Below are 15,392 nucleotides of genomic sequence, written 5' to 3' on the forward strand. Positions count from 1 at the left end.
TGTGTATAAGAGACACACACACACACACACACACACACACACACACATATGTTACTATCAAAACGAAAGAGTGTGATATGAAAAACAACAAATTTTAAGAAAATATAGTTTTGTTATCGATTTTTAGCATCGACTCTAACGACGTAGATATGTTTGATATTAAAGTTTTATACTTTGTATATATAAAACAAGCTTTATGCACATTCGAAATTATATGAAAGAATATACATAGCACTGATGTGCTTTTATTAATGAGTCTAGATTCTTTAAGAGAAAACTTACATATGAAAATGCGTGTGTATGTATGTATGAGATATTGATGTAGTAAACACCTGATTACACACTACTATATTAATATATCACACGCAAACATATATTGTCAGTGAAACAGCGACACCGCATGGAGTTTATTCGTCTTTCTAGCATCCTTTCAAACACATTACGTTTCTCGGAAAATATTAATTAAGTTTTGCAATAAAATTGGATATAAATTTTTGTAAATACTAAAAGAACAAATAAATTTCAGTTGGCGCGCGCAAAGTTTAATAAATATAATCTTAATAAATATATCTTAATTTACTTTTTTGCAGATCATGTTCGATAAAATATTCACTTTTGGCGACTTGTTCTGTCACTGGCGTCACAGTAAGATCTGTGCTAAATGTTATGCAAGGTGACTTACCTTATCGAGTGTGGCTACCATATGATTTTAACACATCTCCGATGTTCTGGATTACGTCCATTCAACAAATTATAACTGTGATTTTTGTTACTATCATAAATGTTGGCACGGAGACCTTAGTTTTTGGATTGTTTCTGCAAACATGTGCCCAATTTGAAATTTTTGAAAGTCGTCTTAACAAATTAATAATTAATAAAACTAGTAAATTAACGAAAAATAAAATTAGATATCTGGAACACTTCTCTCCCTCGTCAAATGAAGAAAAAGCGATAATATCAAAATACGTACATTATCACCTCAAGATTTACAAGTTAGAATTATTTCTTTTGTGCATGTTCACACACACATCTAGTTTTATAAGTATTTTTCAATATCATATGTGTATATTAATTGCTCTATCTAGAAATTGTATTCATAATGACAGTTAATATTTCTTTTTTGTTAGCAAAATATTTAAAATCTGTCTCAAAAAATAATATGTACCTAATGAAACAATTATTTGAAACTTTAAATTGTCAAAAATAATTGAAAAAGAGAATATTTTTAAAGTGATTTTATGAACCATTTGATGTTAAAAGTAATATGATAAATAAATAATAAACGCCAGAATGTTTTGCAATTCTTAAAATTAAGCTAATTACAACTTTATGTAATAATAAAAGAGCTCTTTCATTTACAACATGACTACGCCATTACAGATACGCCAAAACGGTAAACGTCATATTTAACCAGGTACTCTTTGTCCAATTCTTTGGCAGTATATTGGTATTATGTACAAGTGTATATTATCTATCAGCACATAGTTCATTGTCCGAAACTGCTACTTTGATAGTGTATACTGTTTGTATGTTTGTACAAATCTATGTTTATTGTTGGTCCGGAAATGAAGTCATGCTTAAGGTAAGTCTGTATTTATAAGTCTTACAACAGATACGCTTGTAACTGAAATAATTACTAAAATCACAAATACATATATCTTCATAATTTGATTTTTTTTTACTTTTTAAAATAATTATGTAATATTTATTTTGCGCAAGTTTGAAATTATTCTACATTCAAAAAGTATACAGAACATAAAATATTACAAAATAAAACGTGTAATAAAAGAATGTTTATAAAATGTACATGCGTGCGTATATGTGTATGTGGCATATATGTCTATGTATGCCATGTATAAAATACATATTTAATAAAATGAATAAATTTATTATTCAATTATTACGAGATAATTAATTTATTTACGTTATGTTGGCAGAGTATGTGTATAGGAGATACAATATACCGTATGAACTGGCCTTCACTATCAGTCAACGATAGGAAAGAACTATTAATGATCATGTTACGCAGCACACTTCCTATAAAATTTACCAGTAGCTTCTTGATAACTTTATCTCTCCAGTCTTACAGCAGTGTTTGTATTGTTTTTTATTACTCTTATTGTTAACAGATGCATCTAGTCTTCTATAATAACATATCTCTAACTCTTTTTTTTAGATCTTGAAAATATCATACTCGGCATTTAATGTATTACAAAAGCGAGACATAAATAATACATAATAAAAAGTAAGCTTGCAGAGGATAATAATAATGTTATATATATATATATATAGTCCTTTGATAAATTAATTATTGCAAATTTTTGCCTATTCTATATCGCAACCTTACATTTCATGTGAATTATAAATTTAATAATGCCGTTATTAAGCTTATAATTGTTAAACTTATTTTTCTGTGAATATGTACGTCTTACATATATTTAAATGTCTTATATACCTACATAAGATGTTTAATAAGTGACTTTAATAAGAAATGGCTCTCACAGATCGCATATTATTTTTTGTATTTGTCGTTTCCTTGTAGGTATAAATGCATACAAAATTTCAAATAGATCTGTCAAATAGTAAATTTTTAACAGCGTTTGAAAGCGCGGATAAGTTTGTGATTTTTGATACAATAGAAAAAATTAATTTTGTTTAAATCTTAAAAAAACTACAAATATAAGATCATCATTAATTATATCTCTCAATCACGTTACAACAATGTTTCTTTAATGATTTTTTCACGCAAAAAGTAGTGCTTTATTAACATACATATTGTCGGCAATAATTAAAGAAAACAAATATTGTCCTCGCAGTATAAAAATTGTAGGTGTTACATATAATTTTGGCTTTGACATTACAATGAGAACAGAATAACTTCTCAATCTATATATCTCACATGTGATAGATGTATATATATGTAGCTCATAAGGTTAGTAGATTATTTTCCTATACTGCACTTGTTATATTTAAAATACGCGCGTTTGCGGTTAACTTAGAAAATACTTAAATGTTATACTTATTATGCATTACCTTCATCGTTACATTGCCTTACAATGTTACATGTACATATAATAAGACGTAAGACTTTGCGGGAAATACTTGCACTTATTGTTAGTTGCGACGGATATACGGAAACTATAGAAATATTTTATTCAATGGGAACATAACAATGTGCGCAGGACGGTAAAGGACGATAATGACTCCGATGCAAGCAGGAAACATTCACAATTGTAGTATTCACAGAAGCGGAAAGTAACATACACCCAGTAATAAATGACTAAACGACTTCATGTCGATTTTTTAATGACAGCAATTGACGGCAGTGCGGGGTTGACAAGATGTTGTAGTACGTGAAACCATAGTCTAGACGTAAGACGTGTTCAGACATTTAAATGAAATTTATTGGCTTTACAATAATAACGTACACATGTTGAATTTGTAATATTTGTTAATTCTGTTTTATTAGCTAGTGAAATTGTGAGAAGCGATATTCGACAAGAGGTGCGCGATAAATACTTATAAATATTGCTTTCTATAACGTACAGTTGTATTTATGTGAATTATAGTATATTGCTTTACAATTAAATAAGACCGTTTGATTTTTAAGTCGAGATAACATTCTACACAAAATAGAATTATAATATGATAAGCTAAGTGAATGAAATTTGTCGCAGATAACAATTTACATTCAGTGTTGAGTGCAATTTAAACATTTTTAAAATTTACCAATTGCACAATCCATTTCATAAAATGTTATAAGCTTCTGCATTAAATTTAATTTTCTTATACATAATCATCTTATATATTTAGTATATTTTGTCGGATATTTAATTTAATATAGTTGAAAAAAAAATATTTTTCGCAATGCTTTAAATCACTTTTTTAGATATTTTACGTATAGAAAGAGGCAATACTTTTATGCGCATTGATAAATTATTCTTATTAAAGAAAGAGGTCCAAATATGCAAATACTTTCTCTAAATTTTGTAATATATACCCTTTGTGGTATGTGGCGACCTAATAAATGGTCATCAAATGGTGCAAAACTTCTGTATTATGTATTTACATTTATTGTAATATTTTCGGAATATTTTTTGATGTTAACCCAATTTATGGATATAATTCTTGTTGTCGATAATATCGAGGATTTTGCCACTAATACTCTAATGTTCTTGACTGTTGTTGCCGTATGTTGTAAAGCGACCGTCATTGTGGTACGTCGAAATGCCATCACCAACTTAATGCAAGTATTGATGAAGACACTGTGTAAACCTCACGACGAGGACGAAGTGGCAATACAAACGAAATTTGATTTGTTTAACAGGTAGATACACTTATTATAAAGAAGATCCTATAACAAAATATTAATATACTCGCATAAAATATCACAAAAAATTAATTTGCGTACACTGATCTGATTTTTCTCCAAAGGATCCAACTAGCATTGATGAAACACTTTATAATATTTCACGCAAATTCTTTTACTTGTTGAATCTTATTGATATTATATTTTAGAGTTCTCTCTCTCTCTCTCTCTCTCTCTCTCTCTCTTTCTCTCATTGCTACATTTAGAAACGTAATAAATATTTTATATACTGTTGATTTGAAAAAAAAACTTTTTATATAAAGTAGAATGTCCAAATATTATATTTGAAAATAATATTACACACGTGTGCGTAAACGTACACATACACACAGAGTAATAATTAAACTTAGTTTTTATATATTTATGCAAATTAAAGTGAATTGAAGTGAATTTCAATTTTTAATCAAACTTTATCGTAACTGTAACAAAATACAATTTTGTTTATTCTACATTTACAGATCGTGTTTGATTAAGTACTCACTTTTAGTAACGAGCTCTGTCACAGGCAATACAATAGGATCAGTATTAAATGTTATGCAAGGTCACCTCCCTTTTCGAATATGGTTACCATTTAATTACAATGTACCTTTGGTGTTTTGGATTGTATCCATTCATCAGATTGTAACTTTAATTTTTGCCGCTATGATAAATATCGGCACGGATACCTTAATCTTTGGATTACTCTTATATACGTGTGCTCAGCTTGAAATTTTTGAAAGTCGTCTTCACAAATTAATAATTAATAAAACAATTAGCTATCTGGGACATGCCCTTTCTTCATCGAATAAAAACAAAACAGAAATATCGGAGTGCATACGTCATCATCTCAGCATTTACAAGTAAGTTACAATATAAGAATTTTTGTACACAATTGTACACTACTCAAAAAAACTATAGCATAGCAAAAATTTTGGGTAAAAATTGGCCAACTTTGATTGTAACTTTGTGAAAAATAATCGTAGCAACTTGCTTTTTTTTTTCAAATTAAAGTGAAAGGTTCGAACTTTATGACGCAACATAATGACATGCCCGAGAAAAATTTTAGCAAATTCGTGCATACCTTTGCAATTTTCATTATGGTAAACATGCTCTCAGATTTAAGAGTTTACAGTAGCAGGGATACATTAAATTTAAAATCGAATCATATAGTATCTTAAAGTAGAGATTTCAAGTTTTTTAATTTAAAAAAATATATGCACATGTGACATTGAACGCGTGCGTATACATTATTAAATTTTTGTATCTAAAAATTGCTGTTATCTAGAACGATAATTTATGATGGAAAAACATTTACATCTAAAAGATCTAATATAACTGATATGAACAGACAATTTTTTATGATATCGAAAACGGAGCACGCTCAACATTTCATTGTTATATAATTATTCTGTGTTAAGTTGCGCAGAAATTGAAATAAAAATTAGGTCTAAATGCTCGCTCGACAAGGCCTAACATTTATTTTAGCAAATGTTTTAGTCCATATACACGCTAAAATTTTTTTCACAATTTTTGAACTTGTATACGTAGGAGCCATGTTATAAAATTATACATCAAGATAATGATTATCTTATTATTCATACTGCAATGTAGGACAATTGAACATGAAACTATGTATTATAGATACGCCAAAATGGTAAACGTTATATTTAATCAAGTGTTCTTCGTTCAATTCTTTGCAAGCATGCTAGTATTATGTACAAGTGTGTATTATCTGTCAATACATATTACAGAACTGTCTGGTACTGTGACTTTCTTAGTGTACACCATTGGCATGTTTGTACAAATCTACGTTTATTGCTGGTCTGGAAACGAAGTCATTCTTAAGGTAACAATCGATGCACTACAAACCATCTCAATCTTACTGTTAGTGAGATAATAGAAATTATATCGCGAAAGGTCGCAAACTATTTATGTACAACTCAATTTGTTACAAAATTTGAAAGATTATCTCGAACGATCGATTGTGTAGGTATGCATATACATAAATTTCCATATATTATAAATAATGCTAGTAATGTAATGTATAAATATTGACATTCATTTGCGTTATTATTGCAAAATAATATTTTCATTTATGTTATGTTTCCAGAGTATGAGCGTAGGAGATGCTATATATTGTATGGACTGGACACTATTATCAGTTAACGAAAAGAAGGAATTGCTCATGATCATAATACGAAGCACAATTCCTATAAAATTCACTAGCAGCTTCTTGATAACTCTGTCCCTTCAATCTTATAGCAATGTTAGTAGTAGTATCGTGGTGAGACAAGTATTTTGGTGACAAAATAAATATTTGTACACAATATTATCAGCAACATATTTTGGCACATATTACAATATCAGAGAAATACGATCAATTTAATATTGACAATACGGTCAAAATTTTTAATAACTGCACTAATAACCAATAATCTATTTCTATTCATATATTAATATTTTCTTTTCAGATCTTAAAAACGTCATACTCGGCATTTAACATACTTCAAAGTAAAACATAAGTAAACAAAAGTATACTTGTTAGATATGTGATAATTATGTAGTTTTCATAAATTAGTAAAATCTAAAAAATTAATTTTTTGTTTATACGTATTTATTTCAACCTTACTCCTTACTATGCTCGTATGAATACTACCGCTAATGCATGCACATTGAATACATATAGACATTACACAGTGAGTGTAATGAAATATGCAAGCTGCACTACTAATTTTGGCTTTAACATAAATTCAAGAAATAAATATTTCTTAATCTTTGTCATATATGATCATAGATATTGTGTGGGTAATTTAGTTGACGATATAATATAGTTTATATCGTATACACTTGTTGTAATTGGTACAAGTATATAATTATTTTAGAAAATATTTAAAGGTATACATTTGTTACAATCGGTATACGCTCAAATATTTATCTTAAAAAATATTTAAATATATATACAATGTGCCCATATTGCTATATTATCTCTTATTTTACGTAACAAAGTAATAAAGGCTGTGCGAGAAATATGACATTCCACTTCAGTTCTGACTAACATGAAAATACAAATATTTTATATTCGATGGGAATATAACACAATATGCAGGATGGTAAAGGACGGTAATGACTTGTATGATAGTTCTAAGTAAGAAAATTTTCACAATTATAGTATTCACTCAAGAGCGGAAAAGAACGCATAGCCACCCACGGCTACCCCGTAATAAATGTCTAATCGACTTCATTCGATTTTTTAATGACCATTATTAATGATACTAGGGTTAAGAAGTTGAAGTATGTAAACTATACATAGTCCGTCGCAAGACGTGCTCGGTTACATTTAAATGAATTTTATTGATCTTTATGATATATGTATGTAGTAAAACACGTTTTATATAACGTCTGCAACATTTGTTCGGTTGTATTAGTAGCTAGTGAAATTGTGAGGAGCGATATTCGACAAGAGGCAAATACTTATAATTATTACGTTCTATAATAGTTGTGTTCATGTAAATCACAGTATATTGCATTATATTTAAATAAGACCGTTCGATTCTTAATTCGAGATAATATTCTATACAAAATACAGAATTGTAATACGATATGTTAAGTGAATAAAATGTATCGCAGACACTAATTTACATTCAGTGTTAAGTGCAAATTAAACATTTTTTAAAGTTACTAATTACATAATCCATTTCATAAAATGTTATAATGTCTTCTGCATTAAATTTAATTTTTCTCATAATTATCTTACATGTATTTTTCATCAGACATTTAATTTGGTTTATTTAAAATAATATTTTTCGCAATGCTTTAAACCACTGTTTTGAATATTTTACATATAGAAAGAGGCTATACTTTTATGCATCGATAAATTATACTTATTAAAGAAAGAAATCTAAATATGCAGATACTTTCTATGAATTTTGTAATATGTAGCCTTTGTGGCATGTGGCGACCTAATGAATGGTCATCAAATGGTGCAAAACTGCTGTACTATGCATTTTCCTTTATTGTAATATTCTCGGAATATTTTATGATGTTAACCCAATTTATGGATATAGTTCTTGTTGTTGATAACATCGAGGATTTTGCTACTAATACTCTAATGTTTTTGACTGTTGTTGCCGTATGTTGTAAAGTGACTGTCATTGTGGTACGTCGAAATGCCGTCAACAACTTAATGCAAGTATTGACGGAGACACTGCGTAAACCTCATGACGAGGACGAAGTGGCAATACAAACAAAATTTGATCTGTTCATCAGGTAGATATAATTATTATAAGGAAGATCCTATAACAAAACATTAATATATTCGCATAAAATTTCACAAAAATTTAATTTGCGCACTATTATACATATATGCATACACTGATCTGATTTTCCTTCCAACTAGCATTGGTGAAACACTTTATAGTGTCTCACGTAAAGTCTTTTATTTGTTGAATCTTATTGAAATTAATATTTTCTCTCTTTTTCTCTTGAAATTAATAATTCTCTCTCTCTCTCTCTCTCTCTCTCTCTCTCTCTCTTATTGCTACATTTAGAAACGCAATAAATATTTATAGGTATACCATTTAATTGAAAAAAACTTTTTATATAAAGCGGACTTTTTCAAATAACTTTAAGACAGTATTACACACGTGTGCGTTAACACACACATTACGCACAGAGTAATAATTAAAATTTGTTATTATATGTATATGTATATTTAAGCAAAATAAAATAAATTAAAGTGAATTTCAATTTTTAATCAAACTGTGTTGTAACTGTAACGAAATACAATTTTGTTTCTCCATTTACAGATCGTGTTTGATTAAGTACTCACTTTTAGTAACATGCTCCGTCACAGGCACTACAATAAGATCAATATTAAATATTACGCAAGGTCACCTACCTTATCGAATATGGCTACCATTTAATTACAATGTACCTTTGATGTTTTGGATTATATCCATTCACCAAATCGTAACTGTAATTTTTGCCGCTATAATAAGTGCCGGCATGGAAACTTTAATCCTTGGATTATTTTTATATACGTGTGCTCAGCTTGAAATTTTCGAAAGTCGTCTTCACAAATTAATAATTAATAAAACAATTAGCTATCTGGGACATGCTCTATCTTCGAATAAAAACAAAACAGAAATATCGGAGTGCATACGTTATCATCTCAGCATTTACAAGTAAGTTACAATATAAGAATCTTTATTCATAATTGTATATTCAAATCTTTTTTATGTACATGTGCATCAGTGCATATAAATCTTTTTCATGTGATTGAACGCGTGCGTATTCAATATACATTATTAAATTTTTGTATCTAAAATTTGCTGTTATTTAGAACGGTAATTATTGAAATTCATGACGGAAAGACGTTTACATCTAAAAGATCCAATATAACTGACATGTTGTTAACAGACAATTATTGCACAGTATCGAAAACGGAGCACTCATAATATTGTTATATAATCATTTTCTGTTAAGTTGCGCAGAAATTGAAATAAAGATTAGATCTAACAATAAGTGCCCGATCGACAGGACTTAACATTTGTTTCAGTAAACGTTTTATTAATATACATACTAAATTTTTTTTCACAATTTTTAAACTTGTACGTGTACGTAGGAATCATGTTATAAAATTACATATGTCAAGATAATGATTATTTTATTCATACAGCAATGTAGGACAACTGAACATGAAACTATGTATTATAGATACGCCAAAACGGTAAACGTTATATTTAACCAAGTGTTTTTCGTTCAATTCTTTGCAAGCATACTATTATTATGTACAAGTGTGTATTATCTGTCAATACATATTACAGAATTGTCTGGTACTATGACTCTCTTAGTGTACACCATTGGCATGTTTGTACAAATCTACATTTATTGCTGGTCCGGAAACGAAGTTATTCTTAAGGTAAGTGACAATTGATACAATCTACAAACCGTCTGAATCTTATTGTTAGTGAGATAATAGAAATTATATCGCGGAGGGTCGCAAACTATCTTTGTACAACTCAATTTGTTACAAAATTCGAAAGATAGTGTCTAGCGATCGATTGTGTATGTAGGTATGCATATACATAAATTTTTGTATATACCAATAATGCTAATTATGTAATGTAATAGATATTGATGATTCATTCGTTATCATTACGAAATAATATTCTCATTTATATTATATTTCCAGAGTATGAGCGTAGGAGATGCTATATATTGTATGGACTGGACACTATTATCAGTTAATGAAAAAAAGGAATTGCTCATGATCATAATACGAAGCACAATTCCTATAAAATTTACCAGCAGTTTCTTGATAACTATGTCCCTTCAGTCTTACAGCAATGTTAGTATCGTGCAGGTGATAAATATTTCGGTGACAATGTAAATATTTGTAAGCGATATTATCAGTAACATACTCGTACCTTGGCGCATATTACAAGATAAAATATCAGAGAAAAACTACACGGTCGAAACTTTTAATAATTGCGCTGCTAACCAATAATCGATTCATATATTAATATTTTCTTTTCAGATCTTAAAAACGTCGTACTCGGCATTTAACATACTTCAAAAATAAAACGTAAATAATCAAAAGTATACTTAGGCATGTGATAATTATGTAGTTTTCATAAATTAGTAAAATCTTATACTTATAAGTTTCTATTTATGTAAAATATTTATTTCAACCTTACTCTTTATTATGATCATATGAATACTACCGCTAATACGTGCACATTGAATACATACACATTACACATAGTGAATGTAATAAAATGTATGTTTTGATTTCATATACAAACTGCATTAATTTTAGCTTTAACATAAAGTCAAGAAATAGAAATTTCTTAATTTTTATTTGTCATATCTGATCCTACACACATTGTGGGTAATATAGTTATCATACACTTATTGTTAAATGTAATCAGTATACGCTCAAATAATTATTTAAAAAAATATTTAAAAGTACTATACACTCTTGTTTCAATCGATAAACGTTGAAATTTTGTTATCTTAAAAAGTATTTAAATATATTGTAAATACAATAACGTGCCTATATCGCTACATTATCTCTTATTTTACGTGACAAAGCGAGGCATTGCGAAAAATATGATATTCCTCTTCATGTTCAGACAAACATAAAAATATACAAATATTTTATATTCAATGGGAATATAATACAGTGGGCAAGATGGTAAAGGACGGTAATGACTTGTCCGGTAGTTGCAAGTAAGAAAATTTTCACAATTATAGTATTCGCTCAAGAGCGGAAAAGAACGCATACCCCGTAATAAATGTCTAATCGACTTCATGTCGATTTTTTAATGACCGTTATTAATAATACTAAGGGTTAAGAAGCTGAAGTATGTATAAACTATACATAGTCCGTCGCAAGGCGTGCTCGGTTACATTTAAATGAATTTTATTGATCTTCACGGCATAGTAAAACACGTTTTATATAACGTCTGTAATATTTGTTAATTCTTTTTTATAGTAGCAAAAATTGTGAAAAACAATATTCCAAAAGAGGTGTGCAGTAAATGCTTATTAATATTGCCTTCTAGTTGCATTTGCAACAGAAGAGTGGTGCATTATAATTAAATATAAGATCGTCCGAGTTTTTACTTAAGAAAACCTTTACTCGATTTACGCATTAATTAAACGAATAAAATTTATCGTAAACGTTTACATACAGTGTCAAGTGCAGTGGGTGTATATTTTAATATATATTAGTTATTTGTGGAATATACTAACCGCGTAATCTATTTGTGGAATATTATACTAGCGTCTGCATTATAAATTCAATTTTTCTTATAATCTTACATATATACACTCATCAAATGTTTAATTTAGCACATTTAAGAAAAGATAATTTCTTTTGCAATGTTTTAAATTACTTTTTTTAGATATTTTATATGTAGAGAAAGAGACTACACTTTTATGCGCATCGATAAGTTGTTCGCTAAAAGAGAGAAGTCTAAATATGCAAATACTTTCTCTAAATTTTTTAATATATACCCTTTGTGGTATATGGCGACCTATTGAATGGTCATCAAATGGCGCAAAGCTGCTGTATAATATATTTACGTTTATTGTAATATTCTCGGAATACTTTTTGGTGTTAACTCAATTTATGGATATATTACTTATTGTTGACAATATCGACGATTTTGCTAATAACACTCTAATGTTCCTGACTATTGTTGCTGTATGTTGTAAAGCGACTATCGTTGTGGTGCGTCGGAATGCAATCATCAACTTGGTGCAAATATTGATGAGAGCACCGTGTAAACCCTGTGACGAGAACGAAGCGGCAATACAAACAAAATTTAATAAGTTTATTAGGTACGTATAAATATATTATAAAAAATCTGCGAGTTATGAAATATCAATACAACTCGCAAAAATTGTTGCAAGAATTTAATTCGCGTATTCCATTATACGTATACGTGATAAATCTGACGTTTTTAGATCCAATTAAATGGCTAAATATTTGTAACATAGCATTCTCTTTATAAAGCCTTTATTAATTTAATTATTAAATTTTATTCATTTTACACATTAGTTATCGTTGACACATTTCAGAATTTAATCATTATTTATATATATTTTGTTAAATTAGACAATATGTCTGTAAAGAATTAACTTTTAAATATTATTTTAAAATTGTATTGCACACACAAGATTTACAGAAATATAAATTGTGTCATAAGCTTTAGAGGTGTGCGAATCAAGCATTTGCATGGTCGAATCGAATCTCTTTAATTCGAATACGAATCGAATCTCAATCAAATTTTCCCAGATTTACATTACATGTTAATTTAAACATAATAAATATCAAATTATGATTTACATTACTTTACGGAATGATTTCAACAAACTGAAGATCTATTTGCGATTTACATCTTATTACAAAGAATTATGATCTTATGTTTTAAACTAGAAAATATGAATAATGTGTATACACGAATAGTTAGAATGCTTTCAAATATTTTATTAATCTATAGGAAGACATTACATATATCAAAAATACTTATTTATTAGATAAGAATAATTGGTCGCGCGGGAGATGTAAATAAATCAAATAAAATATACGATCGATTCGAAATCGAACCATTGTTGATTCGAAATTTCCGAAATATTCGATTTTGAAAATTCAAAAATCTTGCAAATTCGAAAACAAACATGAATCAAATCTACTGTGATTCGAATTCGAACTATTCGCACTCTCTAATAAACGCAAATTAAAATTATAAATAAATTCTAATTAACATAATGTAGAAAAAGGAAAATTTGTCTTGTTTCTATTATAGGTCATGTTCAATAAAATATTCACTTTTAGCAACAAGCTCCGTCACAGGCACTACAATAGGATCAGTATTAAATGTTATGCAAGGTCACCTACCTTATCGAATATGGCTACCTTGTAATTACATTAATGTACCTACGGTGTTTTGGATTGTATCTATTCATCAAATTATAACTTTAATTTTTGCCACTATGATAAATGTCGGTACGGAAACTCTAGTTTTCGGTTTACTCATACAAACGTGTGCGCAACTTGAAATTTTTGAAAGTCGTCTTCACAAATTAATAATTAACAAATCAGTTAGATGTCTGGGATATGCTCTTTCTTCGAATGAAGATAAAATCGAGATATCGGAGTGCATACATCATCATCTTAGCATTTACAAGTGAGTCATGTAAGAATCTGTTTTTGTATTCCTACATATTGTTTTCTGTGTGATCCACAAAGGACTGTAATGCTATGGAAGATCTTTTTGTGTGCGTGTTTGTTGGAATGCGTTTGAATGAGTTATCTAATTTTTGAAAGTCATAATGGCATTTATTGACATTTATGATGAAGAGATTAAAGTCAAAAAATTAATGTAATTGACGACGATCATAATAGACAACTGTTATGAGCTCGAAAACGGAACGTTCTTGGCTTTGTTATGTTGTCATTCCATAATGAACTGCACAGAACTTAAAAGAGTAGGACACTTGACCAGCCTGAAAAATAAAAATTTTTTGAGCTCGGATTGCAAGAAAAATATAAATACGATCCACTTGTAATTTGGCGCTTTATTAATACATATCCTATCTTAAATTGCCGTATTACCTGCGTTGAAGCCTCTTTTTCCCAATGTTTAAAAATTTATATCTTCCAGAAAAATAAAGATATAGACTTCTTTCTCGGCTCATCTTAAAGATGAATTATGTGGCTATTTTTTAAGAAACCGTGATTTTATTAAAAAATAGCCGATTTAAAATGGCCGATTAAAACGTCATTTTTTGAAAATTTATTTTTTTCAAAAATTGTTAAAATTTGTTTAATTAAAATAGATGGTGATGATGGGTGCTGGTGGTGGGTGGTAATAAGTGATGGTGGTGGGTGGTGGTGAGTAATAGTGGTTCAAAAAAAAATTTTTATTTAAAAATCAAATGATATAAAAAATTTTCAAAAAAAAATTTTTTATTTTAAAAAACACATGACAAAAAATTTTGAAAATAAAATTTTTACTTTAAAAATCACATGATGTAAAAAATGATGATGAAGAGTAGTTGTGGTAAATGGTGGTAGTGGGTGGTGGTGGTGGGCGGTGGGGATGGGTGGTGGTAGTGGGTGGTGGTGATGGGTGGTGGTGGTGGGTGGCTGTGAGTGGTGGTGGTGGGTGGTGGTGGTGGGTGGTGGTGGGTGGTGATGGTGGGTGATGGTGGGGGTGGTGGTGGGTGGTGGTGGTGGATGATGGTGGATACAAAAAAATTATTTTAAAAATCATGATAATAAAAATTAAAAAAATTTTTAGTTTAAAAATTAACTGATATAAAAAATGTTCAAAAAAAAATTGTTATCTGAAAAATCAAATGCCATATTATCTGCATTGAAGCTTCTTTTCCCCAATGTTTAAAAATTTATATCTTCCAGAAAAATAAAAATATCGACTTCTTTCTGGGCTGATCTTAAAGATGAATTATGTGGCTATTTTTTAAGAAATCGTGATTTTATTTAAAAATGGCCGATTAAAACGTTATTTTT

The 15,392-nt window shown here is 28.9% G+C and overlaps 3 protein-coding genes across 3 annotated transcripts in view; all 3 read left to right on the forward strand.

The window, feature by feature from the left end:
• Positions 1 to 6,912, forward strand: part of LOC105460329 — a 7,931-nt gene extending 1,019 nt beyond the window's left edge. The window contains exons 2-10 of the mRNA XM_011706774.1: positions 591 to 992; positions 1,381 to 1,582; positions 1,938 to 2,093; positions 2,177 to 2,217; positions 3,935 to 4,327; positions 4,828 to 5,208; positions 5,990 to 6,194; positions 6,459 to 6,614; positions 6,820 to 6,912. Coding sequence (XP_011705076.1) covers positions 591 to 992; positions 1,381 to 1,582; positions 1,938 to 2,093; positions 2,177 to 2,217; positions 3,935 to 4,327; positions 4,828 to 5,208; positions 5,990 to 6,194; positions 6,459 to 6,614; positions 6,820 to 6,870 — 1,987 coding nt within the window. The 3' untranslated portion in view covers positions 6,871 to 6,912. The remainder of the gene's footprint in view (positions 1 to 590; positions 993 to 1,380; positions 1,583 to 1,937; positions 2,094 to 2,176; positions 2,218 to 3,934; positions 4,328 to 4,827; positions 5,209 to 5,989; positions 6,195 to 6,458; positions 6,615 to 6,819) is intronic.
• A 1,340-nt stretch (positions 6,913 to 8,252) lies between these two features.
• On the forward strand, positions 8,253 to 10,943 carry LOC105460325 (odorant receptor Or2-like). The gene is made up of 5 exons (XM_011706771.1): positions 8,253 to 8,614; positions 9,154 to 9,531; positions 10,064 to 10,268; positions 10,542 to 10,697; positions 10,887 to 10,943. Exons 1-5 carry the CDS (start codon positions 8,253 to 8,255, stop codon positions 10,929 to 10,931), a joined length of 1,146 nt encoding a protein of 381 aa, XP_011705073.1. The 3' UTR covers positions 10,932 to 10,943.
• Positions 10,944 to 11,780: 837 nt separating this feature from the next.
• The window catches only part of LOC105460326, a 5,665-nt gene continuing 2,053 nt past the window's right edge, over positions 11,781 to 15,392 (forward strand). Inside the window, exons 1-3 of the mRNA XM_011706772.1 lie at positions 11,781 to 11,881; positions 12,259 to 12,697; positions 13,666 to 14,046. Of these exons, the coding sequence (XP_011705074.1) occupies positions 12,336 to 12,697; positions 13,666 to 14,046 (743 nt within the window). The 5' untranslated portion in view covers positions 11,781 to 11,881; positions 12,259 to 12,335. The remainder of the gene's footprint in view (positions 11,882 to 12,258; positions 12,698 to 13,665; positions 14,047 to 15,392) is intronic.

The sequence above is a fragment of the Wasmannia auropunctata genome, unplaced genomic scaffold (genome assembly GCF_000956235.1).
Source record: "Wasmannia auropunctata unplaced genomic scaffold, wasmannia.A_1.0 LD324286.1, whole genome shotgun sequence".
Taxonomy (NCBI): domain Eukaryota; kingdom Metazoa; phylum Arthropoda; class Insecta; order Hymenoptera; family Formicidae; genus Wasmannia; species Wasmannia auropunctata.